At 39.1% G+C, this 21,092-nt stretch overlaps 1 protein-coding gene across 1 annotated transcript in view; it reads right to left on the reverse strand.

Moving 5' to 3' along the window:
• Window positions 1–508: 508 nt before the first annotated feature.
• Window positions 509–21,092, reverse strand: part of LOC149472123 (fidgetin-like protein 2) — a 117,779-nt gene continuing 97,195 nt past the window's right edge. The window contains exons 2-3 of the mRNA XM_089692994.1: window positions 7,844–7,945; window positions 509–5,338 (exon numbers count right to left, since the gene is read on the reverse strand). Coding sequence (XP_089549120.1) covers window positions 3,153–5,338; window positions 7,844–7,847 — 2,190 coding nt within the window. The 5' untranslated portion in view covers window positions 7,848–7,945 and the 3' untranslated portion in view covers window positions 509–3,152. The remainder of the gene's footprint in view (window positions 5,339–7,843; window positions 7,946–21,092) is intronic.

Consider the following 21,092-nt stretch of genomic DNA (forward strand, 5'->3'; position numbering starts at 1 on the left):
TCTTTACAGTATTGTGCTTTGCTGAAAGAGATGTATTATGTGGCAAGGTCTCTTTAAGTTGTTAATGACTGTACTATGTGTATCATGTTAATAAATACACAATACTTCATTGTAAAGTCTGGCAAAACTTTTATGTACCAACAATGCACCATAAATGATTAATAAGCAGATTATCAGTGACTTTGGAATACAACTGGAAGGTAATTTTTGTTTAGCAGAACAATAACTGAGCAGAGGTGAATGCTTGGATTCTGTGCTAACCATCAAGAAGATCAATTGGTCACCAAAAGCCCAATAAGGAGGGTGGCTATGACTGACCTCTAGGTCATTAACCTGACACTGTAAGATTGATACAGTCCACAGCTTGCCAAAAAGTCATCATCCATACGACAATATATTGTTCTTTTTTCCCCCCAACTCAATGATAATATTAAATACAGGTGACATTGCAAAGCAAAAATTGTACTGTACAAGGTGAAATCATGAGCATCTTTGGTGTAAATCAATATTAAAACAAAGTATAATTTTAATCATTTTTGTCTTGAAACTGTATTACAGACAAAATGTGGAAGGCAAACAATTAAATATGTACTATAAAACTAATAGAACTTTTCTATTACAATGTCTCAAAATATTATTCACTAACAAACTTTGGTTTAAAGAGAACACATTTTCACATGAAAATGAAGCATACACAGACAGACAAACAAGACCACCAGTGATCAGTAAACATTTCTTACAGGCAAGTGAACACTGTGGATTGAAAATATGGATGTATAGAACTGTGATTTGGCATTCAGTGTAGGAGTGAACAGCAATCTATCTCTATTGGACTAAACACTTTGGTATTTTACATTCTTCATATATACTAAAAGAGTTCTTTGGTCATATAAAAATGCTGCTTTTAAACATTTTGTTTCTAGTAAATGAATGCATTGCAACATATGATAAATAAATAAAAGGATGCACCTATTTAAATGAGATAAAACTTCAAGTTAAAATTATGGTTTGATACAGAGAAGCATTGTATGATTAGAGAGGTTCTCACATGGAGGTCGTTTTTATCTACCTTACTTCAGGGATGTGTTTTTCAGTTTTCTGCAGCCTTCTACTGCTTAAAGAGGTTCTGTCCGATCTCTAAATAATTAAATCATTCAAAAATTCAAAGAGAAAATCTGTTTTACTCACCTTTCTAGTAGGCCATGTGTCCTACCTTTTCTTCATGCCACTGCTGTAGACTACATCAGGATCTTTGGCATTTGACACTTTCGGGAGTGTAGGATGCTTGTCTCCTACAACATTACAACACTTATCAGTGACACAGGGATCCAAGGAGGGAGCCTCAGTGAGCAGCAGGGACACGGGCATCCAACACTCCAAAATGACCAAACAATGACAGAGGCAACAGTCTTGGAATGGAGGTGAGCTTAGACATACCAGCCACTGGAGAGGTGAGTATAAAAGCTCTTGTATTACAAGGACCCAACAGTTTGAATTATTTAGTGACTTGATAGGGTCTCTTTAACTTAGCACGGGGATGAGTTTGTAAGATTGGGACCTTCCTAGTAAAAAGCCTCACTAAGACTGTTTTCTAAAGGAAAGCCTTTTACCATCGATCCTTATACATAAATTTATGCTTTTGGAGCTTCACTAGTAATCAACCAGACATGGAGCAGTTGGTTACAGAATAAGCCCAGAATTCACAACCCCCTGGCTCTCCAGATAAGTACTGCAGAACTTTGAGTGAACCCCCCAACTAGATAAGTTAGCAATTACTTATCTGAAATTAAATGAAGAACCTCTTTAAACTATGGCCAACAAAGTGCAGCATTCACATCTTCAATATTAAGAGCAGGCCAGCCCAGAACTGGGTCACTGCTATTATGTATGAACAACTGGTACACACTGATTCTAGAACATCTAATGCTGTAACTGCACCTTTCTTATCACTGGAGGATAATTCTTGCTAGATATGAATTTCCATTTATGAGGGACAAAAACTTTATCTGAGCAAGAATAGTAAGTAGTTGCAGGCAATCGTGAGGTATCTTGTATGGGAAATAGTGAGGTATTGCTCTGTTTCCAGTAACCCAAGAAATGTATATCACAGCTGTAAACATTCTTCACATAAGTAAAAATGCCTGTGAAGTTCTAACAGAACTCTCAAACACAGTAAATACTATATTATATCATCCAAAAAGTGGTACTGACTATGTGTTCCAACCTCCCGTGCTATAAACACATAACTCCAATACTACAGTAACAAATGTCATAAAATAATAACAATAAAAATAAGAACTGGATAAAAACCTTTATGGGAGAAATTGTTCCTGATAGCTGGAGTGAAAGAGATTGGCAATACATTCAATCCTGGTAATAACTTCAAGTACTTATACGGTCTCTAATTCAATTGAATTGTTGAAAATGTTGAGTCTTAGAAACATTCATTTTGGAAGTATTTTTTTCCTGAGTGTTTAGAAATAAACATGAACACATAAAAAAGTAAAAAAAAAAAAAAATATACAAATGGTTTCTATTCTTAGCTAGCAATGTAGTTTTCGTTCCATCCCTTCTTAAGCATTGTATACACATCCCATTGCTGTTTCTGGTCACCTAATATATGTCAAGAGTGAACTGGGTTCCCCAAAGTGCCATGAAGGGGTTATTTTCTTTAGTTTTAAAATACAAAAACAAATGAATTAAGCAGCTGATCACAACTAATAGAAACAAATCCTTGAGATCATGTGACACCTGCAGGATACCAGAAATTCCCACTCACCAAAATATTAAGTGGCACTGCCAACATTTGGCAATAAATAGATGATATCCTGAGTACAGTGAAGAGCTACTTTTCCTTTTAGATTTCCAACTGTGATACAAATAAGAAAGAAATAAAAAATACAGGTTTTGTTTCCTGTGAAACATTCAATGGAGCAGACAGATCTATACAAATATGTATGCATATATGTATGTATATACATATACTGTACATACAAAACAGATACCAGTAACTTGGCATCTAACTGTCACATTTCAGATTAAAGGGAAAGGAAAAAAATCCACTCAAGCTGAAGACTCAACACGCACCCACCTTGAAAAAAAGAAAAAAAAAGGGCCAGTGTAGTGTCAACACATTCAGTTTCATTCCACAGTTAGTGTCTAGAGCCGTACATTTTATTCCATTCCACGTACAAGTCTAATTGTTTTTGAGAGGTACCAGCTCGTTGTTTACAGAATGCCCCCTCAAAGTCTTTGTATGATGTTGGTTGTAGTTGACCTGAAATTCCATGAAGATGATTGGCTCCAGCTTGTTGGCATAGTTGAATTAGCTCATTTCCTGAATAGCCCTCAGTATGCTGGACAAGTAGGGCCATTTCCCTTTCACTAAGGCAATAGTTTTGTTGAGCCAAAGTGTGGTGCAGGATTTGCCTTCTGGCAAGATTATCTGGGGGCGCAATGTAAAACCGCCTGGCAAATCTGTGGTGAGCACCTTCATCAATGTCATCCGGTCTTTGAGATGTACCAATGAAAATGATGCTGTCATCAGATGAGGTAGATATGTTATCCAAAAAGGAAAGCAGTTGGGATTTGAGGTTAATCAGGTGGGAATTATCCTCACTGATGTGAGCAGACAGTAAAAGATCAATTTCACTAATGAAAACCACTGCTGGCTGATGACAGCTAGCCATGAAAAACACAGTCTGCAAAATCTTTTCACTTTTATTCTTCCACTTAGAGACAAGTGTGGCACTGCTGAGCTTCAACAATGTAGACCCTAGTTGGGTTGCAATACACCTGCTTAACAGAGTTTTCCCTGAACCTGAGGGACCAAATAATAAAATACTTTTTGGAGGTCTACTGGCTCCAGTGTAAGCACCAGGTCTTAAAATGGGCCATACCAATTCTTCTTCAATTGCAGCCTTTACTGATACGTGGCCAGCAATATCAGTCCACTGCACTGGAGGGCCACAGTCCACAATTTCATTATTAACAATTTCTAGAATAAGGGGATCCATATTTTTTAACTGATCCTCAGATGGACTACAAAATACTGGTGGTTTCATCCCTGAAATCTGCATTCTTTGTGCAAACATATGTCCTTGATCACTATTTCTCCGTTCACCATTAACAACAGGTGGCGTGAACTTACCAAAGGTTTCTGGAGGTCTCAGGGCTGACTCTTCATTGTAAGTAGGTGAGATCATTGCTTTTATTGGCTGAGCACTATATTTTCCAACATCTTCCTCAGCTGAGCGCTTGCCTGGCTTAAAGGGCACCTGTTGAGTTTCTCCATTACGACTAAAGCCATTTCCTCGGCATTCATTCGGAACACCGTCTGTCATCTGAAATGATGACTCTGAGGTAGTCTTTGGTTGCTCATAGCTGTATTTTCTATATCTTCCTTCAGTTTCCTCTGCTGTTGCCATATCAAACGCTTTCCTTTTTAAGGAACCAGATGGTTCTGTGCTCAAAGGAGTAACAGAAATTGGTGCTAAATTAGAACTTTGGTATGTGTACCCAGAGACCACAGGAGGTCTTGACGACGTTGTATGTGGTGGCAGTGGAGTAGGTGCAGCAATACCTGAAGGCAAGTAACCAGAAGGGTGTGTAGGATGCATTCCACCATATCCTGGTTGAGAAGGGTAGCTGCTTGAGCTATAGTTGTATATTGTGCCTGAAGAACTGTATCCATGGACCAAAGCTGGTGATGCATGTGTTGGCTGAAGTCCTGAGCTATGTAGAGATGATGGGTGAGTTGGTGGAAGTGCTGCAGGGGATTGACTACAATATCCAGATGGAAGGTATGTGCCACTGTAACTTGAGGTATAATCTTGTGGTGCCACAAGCCCACTTGTTGGATTGGGTGCTCCACATGTACTACCAGGATAAAGTGGATCTGGGAGGTTACCAGATGCTATAGTTGGGCTTCCCAAAGCGATATGTCCATTGCCTGATTTGGAACCAGCCAAACTATCATGCAGGGGGTTTACAGTATATGAGCTTTCAGCTCCATGTGGCATCTGCCAAGGTTCAATTTCACCCTTTTGTCCATTCACAGGGCCAAATGCTCCATCTGTATAGCTACTTAGTGGGCCTCGCTCATATGGGGAGTCCAAGACACCAGAGTATTTCTCTGCATATCTCTTTAACAAGTTAGAAGCAGTCAGTGCAGATATATCATCATTTGCCCAAGCATAGTTTAACCTTTGCCGACTACTCTGGTACAAGTCAGATTTGTGTGCTGGAGATGAAGTAGTTGAAGAGACATCAAGGTGCTGCTCTGGCCACTGGTTTAGGGGCTGGGCATGCTCTGGTGTCCAGTGCATCTTCAGGAGAGCTGAAACAAATAAAAATTAACTAAAAATTGATTTTTGCTTTAGTGATTTTAACATAGCATACTACAATAATCTTAACCTTCTTTCAAAGCTTACTAAAGGTCTGTGTTTATGGACTTTGGGCTTGCGGTGATTGCAGTTTTCAAACTATAAGTAGCATTATGTACACATAGCCATGGAAACACTTCAGCTGTGTGGACAGCATTAAGCTTTGTTTAATACAATATTTATATTCTTTATAGTTGATTTACCCCAGAAATGCAAGTTGATGCTGACATTGGAGTTAAATTACCATACTAAAGGAATTCAGCCTGTGTATTCAGTGGCACCTGCACATGGGGTACATTTGACTCAAGGGCACAATAAACAGAAAAGCTGCATATATTAGTAGATATAACTAGAATACATACAGTATAAAAAGATATGTATAGTGGGATGTGCTGGCTGGCAGGGCTGTATGTATGTGTTACCTAGACTTCTCACCTACACAGAGTGAGAGGCTCCAGGATTTCTAACAATTTATTTCTCAGATCTTGGTAGGTTCTGTTATGGGTCCTGAAGGCTGTGAGCTATGCAGAGTTTTGGGTGCAATAAAGTCTCAAATTCTAGGTCCATGTTAACCTGTTAGTTGACCTCACTCATTATTTAGCTGTGTATAGGCTCAAGAGCTCTCATTCTGCCATTTGTGGGCCTGCTTCTGAGCAGAGTCTGACTACTGACAAATTGCTAAAATAAGGTGCATGTGCTGTTTGTTTTTGGAAACCCATTAAGGTGTACCCTGTTGGTCAGGCTCAGAAAAGAAGTGCTCATGGAAGAAGGTGTTTTGTTTGGTTTATGCTGCAGACTTTTTGCAGAAAGCCCTCCTGCATTATACTGGTTATTGCTTTAATAAATAAAAGTGCTGGACCAACAAACTTGCTTGGAGTGTTGCTGGGTGCCCCTTTCATGTGCATGGATATCACTGCCACCAGCAGAGCATTGCCTGCTAAGACACAGCACCACATTAGGCACACAGACCCTAGGAATCTACCAAAGATCTACCCTCTTAGCCAGTCAACCTCAGAAACAGAAAAATGTTGATCTCTGGTAAGAAACTTTCTTTTTTTCCAAGGTGTAAGCAGGCTCCAGAGGAGTGGAGTAAGGCACATGTGGGTGCAAGATATAAGTAGCCTCCAAGAACACAAGTTAGTGACAACTAAAATTTTTGATTTCTATTTACTTTCTGACACCAGGATACATTGGGTTTGATTTACTAAAAGCAAATAGACTGTGGACTTTGTAAAGTGCAATTGCACTCTGCAAGTGCAGTTGCTCTAGTGCTTAGTAAATGAGGTAAAGCTTCCCTTTGCCAAAAATACCCAAGCACATGCAGAGAAAAAAAAAACAGCATTTTTGCTTGCACATGATTGAATCATGGAAGTCGGCAGAGCTTCTGCCTCTTTACCAAGCTCTGGAGCAACTGCACTTGCAGAGTGCAATTGCACATTACAAAGTGCTCAGTCTATTTGCCTTTAGCAAATCAACCCCATAAAATACATGAATCTACCTAGCAGGTAATGGACAGCTATAAAAACTTGTATAGAGTAAATGGGTGAGTACCAAGCTGTAAGGATTGGTCAACTTGCAAAATTGTCTAACAAGAGTTAACAGCCAAAACTGATTCTCCCAGTGACCATGTTGGTTCTCCATCTGGTAGCAGAGAGCTGCCATACTTTAGCAATCATTTGACCAAACCTTAGAGTCCACCATCCTAAAGCCCCGTACATAAGGGACAAATTTCTGGCGGTATTAGCCACTTCAACAGAAACCAGCCCGTGTGTACAGCAGCTGGTCTGACAGAAGCCAGCTTAACATCTGGCTTTTGTCGAAGAAACATGACCAAAAAAGGTCTGTCGATCGGCATCCGTTCAGCACTCTCAGCCAATGGCTGAAAGCTCTGACTGGTGTGTTCTGGAATGGGGCCACCCCACTGTCAGAACAAAATCGCAATACTAACATTGGATTGTTAGTACAGGATCTCCTCCAGAGCTTCTCAGTTTTTTCCTTGAGCCCACTGGGTTGAACTGATGGTGTGTACTAGGCAGGGGCGGACTGACCATTTGAAAACTCGGGCACTGCCCAAGGGCCCGGGGTCAGTAGGGGGCCCCATGAGATGCCCCTGGTACCTTATTCATAGGCTTTTTTGAGTTTGGGCAAGGACACAGGGGCCCCATGATCCCCTATTGCCGGAGGCCCCATGAGTTGTCAGTCCGCCGCTGGTACTAGGCATAATTTCAAAGGCAATAAAAACGTGAGAGAAGATTTCATTGTTCCCTACTCTATGCTATGCATAAAGATTAGGTTTTACATTTTGGCTAATCACAATAAAACCTAATAAAGTTACACATAAGTTACAAATTTTGAACCATTTCCAGAACTCTTTGCGGAACATATGAGCATACTTCCATAAAACGGCTCTGCTAAATGCATAATTAACATGTCTTAATGGTATAGGGGAATATGCTTACCCATTAAATCAATATTTATTTATCTGGTTGAAGTGCATTTCCTGAGGTAAACGATCTGCTTCTAAATCATATATACTTTGGCGTCAGCTGCAAACCGCAAATCTGAGGGAGAGAAAAGACATACATAAGGAAGTTAATACTTCTGTAACACTGAAACATCTTGACATTAGAGTGCACATTTGCTTTTATTATGTATATAAATATAGTCTTACCAATTCATCTATACCCATCGTGAATGATAAAAAAAACTGATGGATAATCACATAATAACTTTTGTATGTGTGTCTGTAAGCTGTTGCGGTGATTCACTTTAGTCTATTACTAGAACCATACCTAAGACCTTGCCATGTAGCATTACAGGAAATGCCCCCTGCGTGGACACCTTTCTGGCTTTGGTGGGTCCAAAAGCCATAATTTCTCCTGCACTGCTGGTGAAAACAATCTATTCAAAAAAAAGCACTACATATTGTGGCATAACCTTAAAAACAGAGTTTTTCTTCTAGACGTAATCTACAATCGATTCTCTTTCTTATATTCTTTATAGCAGAATTTTAGCCAAAATGTTTTTTCAAGCTTTGGACAGAGTGGAGAAGAAGGAGAACCTTTTACGGACGTGTTTCTGTTTTCTAGTTTTTCTCCTAGAAGTAATCTACAATCGATTCTCTTTCTTATATTCTTTATAGCAGAATTTTAGCCAAAATGTTTTTTCAAGCTTTGGACAGAGTGGAGAAGAAGGAGAACCTTTTATGGCTGTGTTTCTGTTTTACAGGTTCATGGTAACTATCTGTTTTGAAAATTGTTGTCTTTAGCAAAGAAAGTGAAGGGAATCAGAACTTTTACAGCTGTCACCCAGACACAAGAGGAGGAATCTCCTGAAAGAAACTAATATTCAAATGACAATGACATGATATCCAAAAAGGTAGGATTTCCCTAATGTTGGGAGATTTTCTCTAACTTTTATAATGTCTCTAAGGAAATGTGGCAAAATTAAGAACATTTGTTAAAGAGAAATTTGAATTCGATACCACATTTATCCTAGAAAAAAAAGGTTTAGGCTGCACCATTCAACAGTTCTGTCTATTTCTATGCAGTGACATTTATTTCTTTAATCATTAATAATACATTTTAGGAGTATTTTAGGTGTTTTAGAATATTAACAACTTATTAATTATGCTTTTAGATAGATTGTGAAATCAGCATTACATAAAAAGTGTGCAACTACTTAAAACTAAGTGTCTTTAGGTCACAGTGACCCTTATCCGTAGGATGTAGATTGATTGAAACCACACATTACATTATAACAGAAGGTCTAACCCTTCCAAATGCTATGCTAACCAAAAAAAAAGTTTTGACTTTAATTGTGCAATATTTCACAAAACGTCCATCAATTGCAAATCCAGAGAACATAACAGCATGAATTACAATTTAGGTAATAAATCAGTAATTAATTAATTCAAAAATCACATACAAGAGGGTAACTAGCATGTGAAACTCTTCATTTACGTAAATGTTTATTTCAGACAAATGTTTCTTTTTTTTTTTTATGAACTAACTGTAGTACAGGATTTTGTCGATGGTTTTTTTTAGTTTCCTAAGAAATGTTCCTTACAGATATCCTTGCAGAACAGAATGTCGCCTTCCAATTCATACACGCTGAACAAAGCAAGTAATCAAAGCAGCATGAAGAATGTTAATCACACATCAATGTCTGCAGGATAAGTAAGTTTAATTGCACAATTTTTCTGCTGATCAGTTTCCCCCAGCAACTAATGAACAGAGACAAGATTGAGAGACTTGCTGAGGGCAAAACAAATTCCAAAATTTCAGCAGCGCTGGCCAGAAACCCCCCCTCCCCTTTCACTTTGTTGATTATATTACAGGCATACAGCTCTCTCCCTGCACACAAAGTATTTCTTGCCCTCTGGCTAGGCGTACTGGCTTTCCCAACATCTGCATGAGCAAGTCCCTCCGGACCTATTGTTGTCCTTCTGTGTATTTTCTCCATTCCCCGTTTTTTTTTTTTCCCATAAAGACCATGGGAGATAGCCAAACTAAAGGGGGTTGGGGAAGCGCCCGTGTACTATTCACTGGCAGTGCAGCTTTTAAGCTACTTTGTGGCTACAGCACAATTAGATTACCTAATGCTTTAATTGACTTATGCAGCATCACAGCTCCCATTTTAGATATCAAACCTACACAAGAGGATTTAAACAAGAGCGCGGCGAGGCTTTATCCAGCACGAACCACCGTTTACTTGCCATTATTAAAAGTGCCATGGATAGGTAAACGGTCATTAGTGATGGCAAAGAGTTTTATCCCTATGGATCCTTTTTCATGAAAATGAGGTGAGGTTTGCCTATTGAAACTTCCTCTCGAAATGCGTGATGATTTAAGGCAGAGTTAAATCTTTTTATAAAGCGCCCTCAATGGTGCCAACACCAGGACGGCATAAAACAAGAAAAGTATTTTTAGCAGGACTGAGGCCTCACAGCAAAACACAGAGGGAGGGGGATTAACAAGGGAAACGCTTACTGGTCACATCTAACAGGATAAGAGATATGTGCTAATTGATTACAATAGGGAAGATTCAGCTTGGTCAAGTTTTATGTCATAAATGCTTGTGTTTCTCTTTTGGCACAGTAAAGGGCAGCAAAACATCTTACGTTTTCTGTATTCTGTATGTTGGATACATTAAAGGAGAACTCTAGTCTGCAAAATGCTGATGTGAAGCTAATCACCAGACAGGTATTAAATCATGTACTCTTAGATTGTAAGCTCCAAGGAGCAAGGCCCTCCTATCCCTCTTGTATTGAACTGTATTGTTGCTGTATTGTCTCCCATTATATTGTAAAGCGCTGAGCAAACTGTTGGTGCTATATAAATCCTGTATAATAATAATAATATTAAAAAAACATACCAACATACCAAAAAAGTTTATTATAAAATCAATATTTTAAATGCAACCTGTATAGGTACCTGGATTTGTCTTATATTCCAACCCATTTAATTCCCCGCAGAGGAAGGGGCAGTACATGTGACCAATCAGGAGTGCTGCATGCACATGTACTAACAAGGAACATGCTGAAAGGAGGACAGAACAGAAAGATGACCACATCAGTCTGTGGCTGCTTCCTCATTGTCCATTCGCAATCTAGGGGCAGGTGATCTAGCTTAACTGCAGCAAGTTCTACCTGAATTCATCTTGAAAATAAGGAGCTATGAAATCAACTATAGCCAATAAAGGAGTTCTAATTTGATGCAGAAAGCAGAGGAACTTAGATTAATTACAAATTCACTAAGACTACCTAAGCATGGCTTCATGTGCCTGAATCTTGACTGTCAAACTTCAACTTCTCAAACTGGCTTCTAGCAGCGACTAGAGCCACGCTAAAGGGCTTTTGGAGCAATAATCTGATCTAATCTGATCGTTAGTAAACAGCTCTTGAGATAACAACAGTCGTTGCAAAATTATCCGAAGGGACAAGCACAAAAATGTTTCCAATATGATAACAGAACAATTTTCATTTAATAAGTACAGTATATGTCTATATAAAAATCGAGTGACCAACACCTTGCATGCTTGGAAACAAAATAATACAAGACATCACTTCCGAAATTGAATTCTGTCTTCCGAGAATTTACGGGAACTTTAGTAACTTATTAATTTTCTGTATGAGTCTAGCATGCAAAAAAATCCCCCAAAAACCGGCCAATCATTCGTCCAGCATTCTCATCAAGTGTACAAGGCATAAGTAACAAACAAGGAGGGATTGGGCTGGGGGCAAGAGGGAATTTGGGCCAATACTAATAAGTAGAGATGAGCGAATCGAACTTGGCGAAGTGGAATTCGTTTCGAATATTAGGAAAAATTTGATTCGCGCCGAATCCGAAAATTAGCAAACTTCGGATGCACGAATCGAATTTTCCCCAATCGGCCGATTTTCATCCCTTCTACAGCCGGCAAAAAGTGTCCCTGCAGAGAGCTCCGCTATTTCTGACAGTTCTCTGACAGTTCCTTCACATTTACAGCGGTTGAAACATTGTATCTATTTGTTTCCATTTAGGATACAGATGTTTTTATTCAGAGACAAATAGATACAATGTTTCAACCGCTGTAAATGTGAAGGAACTGTCAGAGAACTGTCAGAAATAGCGGAGCTCTCTGCAGATACACTTTTTGCTGTACTGGAATTCTTCTTATTTTCATCCTACTTCTTCTTCATCCTCTTCTTCTTCTTCTTCATCCTCATCCTCTTCTTCATCCTCATCCTCTTCTTCTTCTTCATCCTCATTCTCTTCTTCTTCATCCTCTTCTTCTTCATCCTCATCCTCTTCTTCATCCTCTTCTTCTTCTTCATCCTCATCCTCCTCTTCTTCTTCTTCTTCTTCATCATCCTCATCCTCTTCTTCTTCTTCCTCACCATCATCCTCTTCTTCTTCTTCATCCTCTTCTTCATCCTCATCCTCTTCTTCTTCTTCTTCATCATCCTCATCCTCTTCTTCTTCTTCCTCATCCTCTTCTTCTTCTTCATCCTCTTCTTCTTCTTCTTCATCCTCATCTTCTTCTTCATCCTCATCTTCTTCTTCTTCATCCTCTTCTTCTTCTTCTTCCTCATCCTCTTCTTCATCCTCATCCTCTTCTTCTTCTTCTTCATCCTCATCTTCTTCTTCTTCATCCTCATCCTCTTCTTCTTCTTCATCCTCATCTTCTTCTTCATCCTCATCTTCTTCATCCTCTTCTTCTTCTTCATCCTCATCCTCTTCTTCTTCAATTGAAGCTGCTTCTGCTCCGCCACTCTGCCATTGGACTCTTGATAGTCGTCTCCCCACACTGCTGCTGGGGGGACTTTTTAACATAGGCCTCTGTATGGCCTTCAATTTAAGCTGCTTACGCTTCGCCACTCTGCCATGGGCCCCTGTACCGCCTCCTCATGCTGCTGCCAGGTCCAGAGTGTGTCATGGGTCCCTGTACGGCCTCCCATTGCTGCTGTCTCCATCGCCACACTCTGCCATGTGCCACTTTCAGGTCTCCTCACACTGCTGGTGGGTTCCATTTTGTCATAGGGTGCTGTATGGCCTCCCATTGCTGCTGCCTCCACCGCCACACTGTGGCTCCACACTCTGGTTTTGGCCCCGTGACTGCCCAAATGAGTGAAGTGTGCGGTGATTCTAAGATCGACGGCACTCATCTGCATGTCATACTGACTGACAGTATTATTTCTCTTCCCCAGCAGACTCCAAGGGCATTTAAATTAAAGGTACAGTGTTCTGCACTAATATAAAGGCTCTCTGAAGCCTAGAAACCCTTTTAATAAGTTAAATTCGCAGCGAATAAATTCGCATCGAATCGAATTTATTCCGCAAATTCGGCGAATCAGCCGAATCGAATTTTTTAATAATTCGCTCATCTCTACTAATAAGATATACTGGGCTGATGGTCCTAAGGAGAGACACATGATCATGTGTTTTTGGAGGCCTAAATGAGAATATCACAAGGAGCATGTCAGTATCTTGCTGATGTTCTGTAATAGTGCAGTTTGCATGCTCCATGACAGTTCACATACAATTGTATATTTGGCTGTTGTCCAACTTTAAACACCAAAAGTATTTATATTGCTCTTAACTGCATGATGCAGAACAACCTGTAAATCCCTGAGGGTATTAACCCAGACACAGTTTTTTAACTGTGAATTCATGGATGTATGACCTGGGGCATGGCAAGGGATTTTCTTTTAGCTAAACAATTTTAGGAACCGTCTTGGAAATTTGGGATGTAGACCAAAACGTTTACTGACGTAAAAAGAGTTAAATGTTTCTGGATCTGCACTGTGGGACATCTTTTGTGGTCATTTTTCATACAAATAGTGCTAAGTGAAGTTATTAAATTATGCTGTTAAAATAATACTTATACACAGAGAACCAATATATAAAGTAATTTTAATGTGATTACATTAATATGCCCTAACAATAAGGACAATTACTGTATATTCATTATTAGCCAATGCTTACAGCAAAAAAAGAATAATGATAACTCTACCAATATAGTATCTTGCTAAGCTGAGTCCCTAATAAAATAACTCTCAACACAATACTTTCGTGGGGGTGGACTGTATTCAAGTACTATAAGCAGCTGGCATTCAAACATTTGTCATATTTGAAGTAAGATATCCAAGAGTAGAGGACCCCTCTACTCGTATTGCCCGTGACATTCTAACTCTATTAGTTAGTTGAGACTCCTAGCTATTCCTGCTTATAAAAGGCCTAGCAGAATCTTGTTCATACACAATTTGTACAAAGACATGCTATTACCAAATCTTTGGTAGCTTTGGAGGGAACTCCTTGGAAAGAGTTTGGATGAAGTGGAATTTCTAATGGCTTGTCAATATGTTTCTACTAATAACAAAAATGTCATGTGGATACAATCCACCTTTAATCTTTAAGTTGGACTTTAATTCTGAAATTACAAATAATTTTTCCCTCCACAAACAAAAGGCATTCTATGAGTTCAAGATGAAAGGAGCTTTCAGCAAGACTAGAAAGCAAAAGTCTCTACGGAGTGTACTCTAGAAAATTGGCACTACATTTCTCTTTCTGCAGACAAGTAGAAGGAAAAGTAATTTATCTGCACAAAAGGCTCCACTTACAACTGGCCACCAAGTGTTTTGCACTTCTCTTCCTCAGTTCCTGTGATAAAAATCCTTTGACGTTACCCATCTTTGTCATTTTTGTAATGAAGGATAATTATATGTTCTATTTTGTTTGCTGAATGTTCCTACATGTTATCTTAGCAAGTTGTATATCCATACTGAGGTGTAATACTACATACTAGAGAATGATATGCCCAAGTGAAGATCTGACTGTTCCTGATCTAATGATCAGAAGGCTTCATGTCTGGGTATCTAAAAGTGACTGTTGTCAGTCAACAAATGGGGCCTATTCACACCTTGGCATTCTAGTGTATTGCGTTAATGTATGTGTTGTCACCTTAGCATGCGTGCATTCATATAAATGAGCTGGCAAAGCACCAGAACATCCAAAAATGGACATACAACATTTTTAAGCACACAGTACACCCCAGTAAGTTACCATGTGTCTGGTGCACTGCAAAGCCTGTGCTTTGGAGCTGCATTGCCTTAATGGGTTGTGGTGGCATTCAAAATAAATGGCTTAACAATGTACTTACACTTGTTATCCCAATGTGTGGCAGCACAAAAGAGCATTTTGGCATTGCAATAAGGTACCCATTAAGACAACACATGTTATGTGTGTTAGGACATTGCAGTGCAATTCTCTTTGAACAGCAGCCCAATGCATTAACCCAACCCACCTCTGAGCACATACAGCACAATGCATGGTAATGCACTACAGTGAGTTGTGGTGCACTACATTGGAAAAAATAGTGTATCTCCAATTTTTGGTCCATTCTGGTACGTTGGCAGTCTATCCATTTGATAGGACTGCCTTAACTCAATGAGCATAGTCACATGAAAAAATGCACTGGAAAATGCAAATCTGAATGGCCCTTCAAGTCTGCGATGCTTACCCCTAAAGGAGGTGGTCAGACACTATAACTGGATTCTGTGTTCTTCACCTATAACAGCCCCCTTTCCCATAAGGCAAGCAGTCCTACCGGTACTTGGTTGCCCCCAGAACTTATAAACAATGCTATAGTGCCTGGCTACCACACTGGGGTGAGCACAGCAAACAGGTACTTGCGGTTAGCAGACAGGTAGAGTGGTTCAGTGACAGTCCAGGTACAAGGCAGGCAAGGTTCAGAATAATCAGGGACAAATTCACAATCAAAAGGCAGGCAGAGTTCAGAGAATAGTCAATATCTGATCCGAGGTCGTTAATGGGGGAATCAGAACTATAAGGCACAGGAACAGGGCATACAAACAGGAAGCTTGCAGTACATGTTACAGATGCAATATCACGGGCATTAGACTGCAGGCTTGGCTGGCTTAAATCAGGTTTGGTCTCCACTCAGAGACTGGCCACATCAATCAACTTGCAAATGGACAGAGACTAGGGGAATGCATCACTACCAAATCCAGGATGCTGGAATGAGACCAGCAGCTGTGATGGAGCAGGAGCGCTATGTGATTCTGACAAAGCCCATCTCTGGACATAAATAATGGTTAGGCCCCTGCAAAAAAGAGGTATTATATATACCTCTGTGTTGGCCATGTTCTACAGTTCTCACAATGTACACTTTGTCAAAGTACCACTTTGGGGATTGTCAAAGTCCTGTGTCCCCCTGCTGTGTGCTGAGGTTCCATGTTCCAAACTGTGCCACTGCTAGGTCCTGTAGTGAAAAAGGGGTTGGAAAATAGAACCACAGTGCATGGTGGGGGAGCCAGGCTTCCAACACTCCCTGAAGTGTCAAACGTTAAAGAGACTTATCAGAGAGCTGAATGCAAAAGAACTTGAATGGAGCAAAAGTAAGAAAGGTAACATCAATACCTTTTCTTTTGCATGGATTTGTCATTAAGATTTTTTGAGCCAATAAAAGCTTCTGTCTGAGAACTTATCCTGACTTAACCAAGCACTAAAATCCAAATCAAATATGAATGATATTAATATACGGTAGCTAGACAACTGTATAGTTACAGCAAGTGATATGATATTTAAGAAAGTGACTCCAACTAAAACACAAATGGCGCTACTCAATAAAGTGTTCCTACATGCTAATTGCTAAAGTAGATTTAGGATCATATATATATTTAACCATTGAACACATGTATGTCCCCGAGAATGGCATCATTAGTATTTCTCTGTATCAGTGGTCTCTAAACTGTGGCCATTTGCTTGCCTTTTTTCAAGTCCTTGAGACAGTATTCCAGTGACACCAACGATGGGGAACTATTTCTCCCATTGACACCAATGATGGGGGTGCTTATCCTCCCACTGACAACACCGATGGGGGCGCTAAGTCATGAAATATCAGAAATGTATTTATGCAGACTTGTAAAGTTACCAGGAGATCCACTATAACTGCAAAGCTAATTTTGATTGGTTGCTATGGGGTTGTTTTGTTTAAAAAAACACTTAAGAATCAGAACGTCTTATTAAATAAGGCAATGAATGTACAGATAAATAAGTAAATACCATTTTTACAATATATCCCTTTTTGTTGTGATTCTAAAAACAACTTAGCATCAACATTTAATTTTTGGCCTGATGCATTTTTTTGTTGATTATTTCTTGTGAGAAGCATTTTCCAGTGCATATAGTAAATGATGGGAAGCGTAATTTAAAGCTGAACTCCCCTCTTACTTTTAATATAGCCCAGTTGTATAGGCTCCTCTTCTGTACTGAAATTGCTCACTCTGATTTCATTGCACACTGTGAGATTCCAACAGTGTGTATTAGAAGCTGCAGAAAGTCAGATCGGACTCACCTCATTTCCTGGCTGGAGGACCCAGCATCATTTAGCCCTTTCCTACTAAGTTTTACTGTCCCTGGCCTGCCCTTTTCATTCATTGGATTTTCATTCTTTGAACCATGGAAGTTTAGAATCACATATGAGCATTACCTAGAGCAGTTTGCATGCAAAGGCAGCCTGCCTAGCAAAACACCCACTCCTGCAGATTGAAATCTACCTATCAAGGCATTTTAATATTTTCACCTCCCAAGGGCTATTCTATTGCTTGAAACAGGAGTAAGGACTCTTGGGAGGAGTACTAAGGCAGGATGGAGTGACAATTTTAGGAAACTATACACAGCATCCTCCTGGCCCCTCCCACCAGCTATGATCTGTCTGCATTGTATAGAGAAGCATGGAGACCCAGTGATAACATCAATGGGATTAAAATAGGTATATAATGAGGCTGGGAGGGTTTTATTTAAAATGTATGGTTTTTTTTGGGTTTTGCAATGTTACAAAAATTATATTTCAAGGTGAGGTTTTACCTAAAAATGCATTATTATTGGAGGAGCCAAGGAAAGCAAAATATAAGCAGATTAAAGTTTACGTGTAATTGCAGCTACTTCTAGAATGCACCTAATGTAATTACATTAAGCAGAACTTTACCCATAACAACTTGATAAAAAATCATGTTCTTTAGCAAGGAACATACATTCCACATTAATAATTATGCAACTAAAATTAGTGTGTGCTGTAAATTGCCTCCATCATTGTTCCTGTTTCCTCTTGTTGGAGGCTGCCATTTTGCTGAAGCCCAGAGCCCCTGAGCAGCAGTAAATCATAAAGCGAAACTAAACCCATCGATTTAATAGTTACATTCCTGGAATGCTGGGATTGCTAACTGTCACATCTGCTTGTGTCCTCAACCAACCTGTCAAACCATCAAATGGCTGGAGTGAAAACTGATCACATATGCAGCACTATGTCAGTTGCAGATCAGACAGAAGCAGCTTCCTTGGCTGTGAAGAATAAGAGGATTTAATTCCACTTTCAGGCTGTCAGCAGATAGACTTCTACAGATTCAGCAGTGCCAAAAAATAGAGAGCAACTGAGCATGTGCAGAGCAGGGTGAGACAGTACATTACTGTATTTTAAACAGTATAGGCACTTATTTTTAATGTTTTACATAGCTATACCTGCAAAAGGGAACAGCCTGAAGTCATCTAGCAGGACTTAATATTCTGACTAAAGTTCCACTTTAATTGTATGTATAGTCAAATGTTTGTTTGTTTTTTCATTTTGGATAGAATGAGCACATATTAGAACCCCCTGTCAGGTTTTATAGTCTTTTGTGTCCCTACTGGAGAGATTTACCTTCTTAATTTTACTGAGGCATAAAGAGAAAATCCTACATATTACAATTGTCACCACAACAAAAGGTATGGGGAAATCTCCAATGGAGACTCCTGCTTCGGTGACAATTGTCTAAGAGCAGAATATCCTTCACTTGATAGAGGTTTCCTTGTTGCATTTCTGAAACAGGAAGTCATGTAAAATTTTCCGAATGTGACACAGACAGCAAAAAAACAAAACAACAGCAACAAAAGATAAAAAATAGTTTGGGCTTTAGATACACTATAGTAGTATTTTTTTTCTCCAGTAGGCCTTTAACTTTCTATAATTTTCCTGTGTGATTGTAAATAAAATATGGAATTTGTTTCTTATATGAGCATTGACACATTACACAGATGTACAAAGAATTTATACAATCATATCTGTACTTAGAGAACCCTTAACCAACTGAGGCTCAGGTGAGCTTATAGAAAGAGCTGTAGGCTGAGATATAGAAAAGATCTGATATGAAGAATCAATTGGTAAGAGCAGGAGAAAAAAGATTCCACATCCTCTCTGCATGTACTGACCTTCTGCACCTTCAACCACATTTCCTCACTCTCTGTATCTGGCCACTATTATCAGCAATTCTACTGCAACATCAATTTCAATTTGCCTTCTATCTGCTCCGGCACTTATATTACCCATCACAGGGAAGAAATTATTTCCTAACTTTCTGAAGTGCCATTCACATTGTTTCCATGTGAATACTTCTCTCCATCAACTTTATTTCTCCATCTCCAGCCAAACTGAATATCCATAGGATATAAAATATACACTAGGAAGTAATCTGTATCAGGAATAGTTAAGATTTCTCAACAAATTTTGTTTTGAAAATCCTTAAAATGTCAACCAGACTTATTATTTGAATGGAATCCCAGAGATTTTAAACAGGTTTCATTACAATATGTGTTAATTCTCCCAAACAAAAACCACATTCACAGTTAGAATTGAATTAATTCAAGAAAAAATCTTATTCCTGCTCCTTAAAATTTTCTCATGACTATGGTCACAAATGAGCCACAATTTGATGCCACTAACCATTAGAAAATTAAATGAATGTTTGCAAACAAAAAAAAACTTTGAATGAATATCTACTGATATATGGTTAGTTTAGAGAATGGGTTAGATATATAATTATTATGGAAGAGCCCTTGGGCCATCCTACATTTTTAAAATTTTTAAAAATGTTAAAATTCTGAAAATGTCTGATTTTAAACTCAGAAATCTGACTTTGAAACTCAGAATTGTGTTTAATAAAATTTAGGATGGCCCATGTTTGTATCCTCAGAATTCTGACTTTGAAACTAAAAATTGTATTTATTTTCCATATAGTATAGCCAAATATGCAGTGTTTTTTTTGAGGCATGTTACATTGTTACAATGTATAAGGTGGATATAAGTGAGCGCACAAAATGGATAGAAGCAGCTGTGCACAAGGTAACCAGATAAAACCTTAAAATAAGCAGTAAAAAGATGATGGTGTGCAGCGCTAAATTGATATAATCAGTATATAGCCGTTGCTCCAGCAGCGTGACGTCACGGCGTTACTGGCTCCTCCTCCATCATTTTTTTAATGTTACATTGTTAATCACTTGCCCCCTGCCCTGTAGCAGAAATACTGCTACAGGGCGGCAGGGCTGCACAAAGTCATGTTAATATACGTGATTTGCATTTCCGGGTAAGGGGCGTGCACCGCCCTACCCGTACCGCCATTGGTGGCTACGGATGTCAATCACCAGGTCGCGGCGGAGATTCTCCGCTGGCACCCGGCAATTGCCGAGTAACACTGACAGGGGAGAGACCTGTGTGTAAACAACACAGGTCTCTCTCCTGTCAGCAATAACATGCTGCTGTGTACTTCTCTGCACAGCAGCATGTTTCCCTAGTAAAACACATACAGCACATTATGTAAAACAGCACACAGTTAACCCTTTGATAGCCCCAGATGTTAACCCCTTCCTGCCCAGTGTCATTAGTACAGTGTCAGTGACTTTTATTAGCACTGATCACTGTATTAGTGTCATTGGGATGTCTGTGGCCATTAGTCAGTTCCCACCCAGTGTCAGAATGCCCACCGCAGTCCCGCAGTCCTGTTATAAGTCGCCGAACGCTGCAATTACTAGTATAAAATAAAAATTCCAGTATATATACTGCCATTTGCAGACGCTATAACTTAATTTACACATATTGGGTTGTTTTTTTTTTTTAGCAAAGCCATGTAGCAGAATACATTTTGTCCTAAATTTATAAAGAAATTTTATTTTTTTTTAATTTTTTTACTAAATATATTTTATAGCAAAAAGTCAAAAATATTGTTTTTCTTTCAAAATTGTCAGACTTTTTTGTTTATAACACAAAAAATTCAAAACGCAGAAGTGATCAAATACCACGGAAAGAAAGCTCTATTTGCGGGGGGAAAAAGATGTAAATGTAATTTGGGTGCAGTGTTGCAAGACTGTGCAATTGTCAGTTAAAATAACGCAGCGC

Source organism: Staurois parvus, unplaced genomic scaffold (genome assembly GCF_062004578.1).
Source record: "Staurois parvus isolate SC_StPar_1 unplaced genomic scaffold, SC_StPar_1.0 ptg000023l, whole genome shotgun sequence".
In the NCBI taxonomy this organism is placed as follows: Eukaryota; Metazoa; Chordata; class Amphibia; order Anura; family Ranidae; genus Staurois; species Staurois parvus.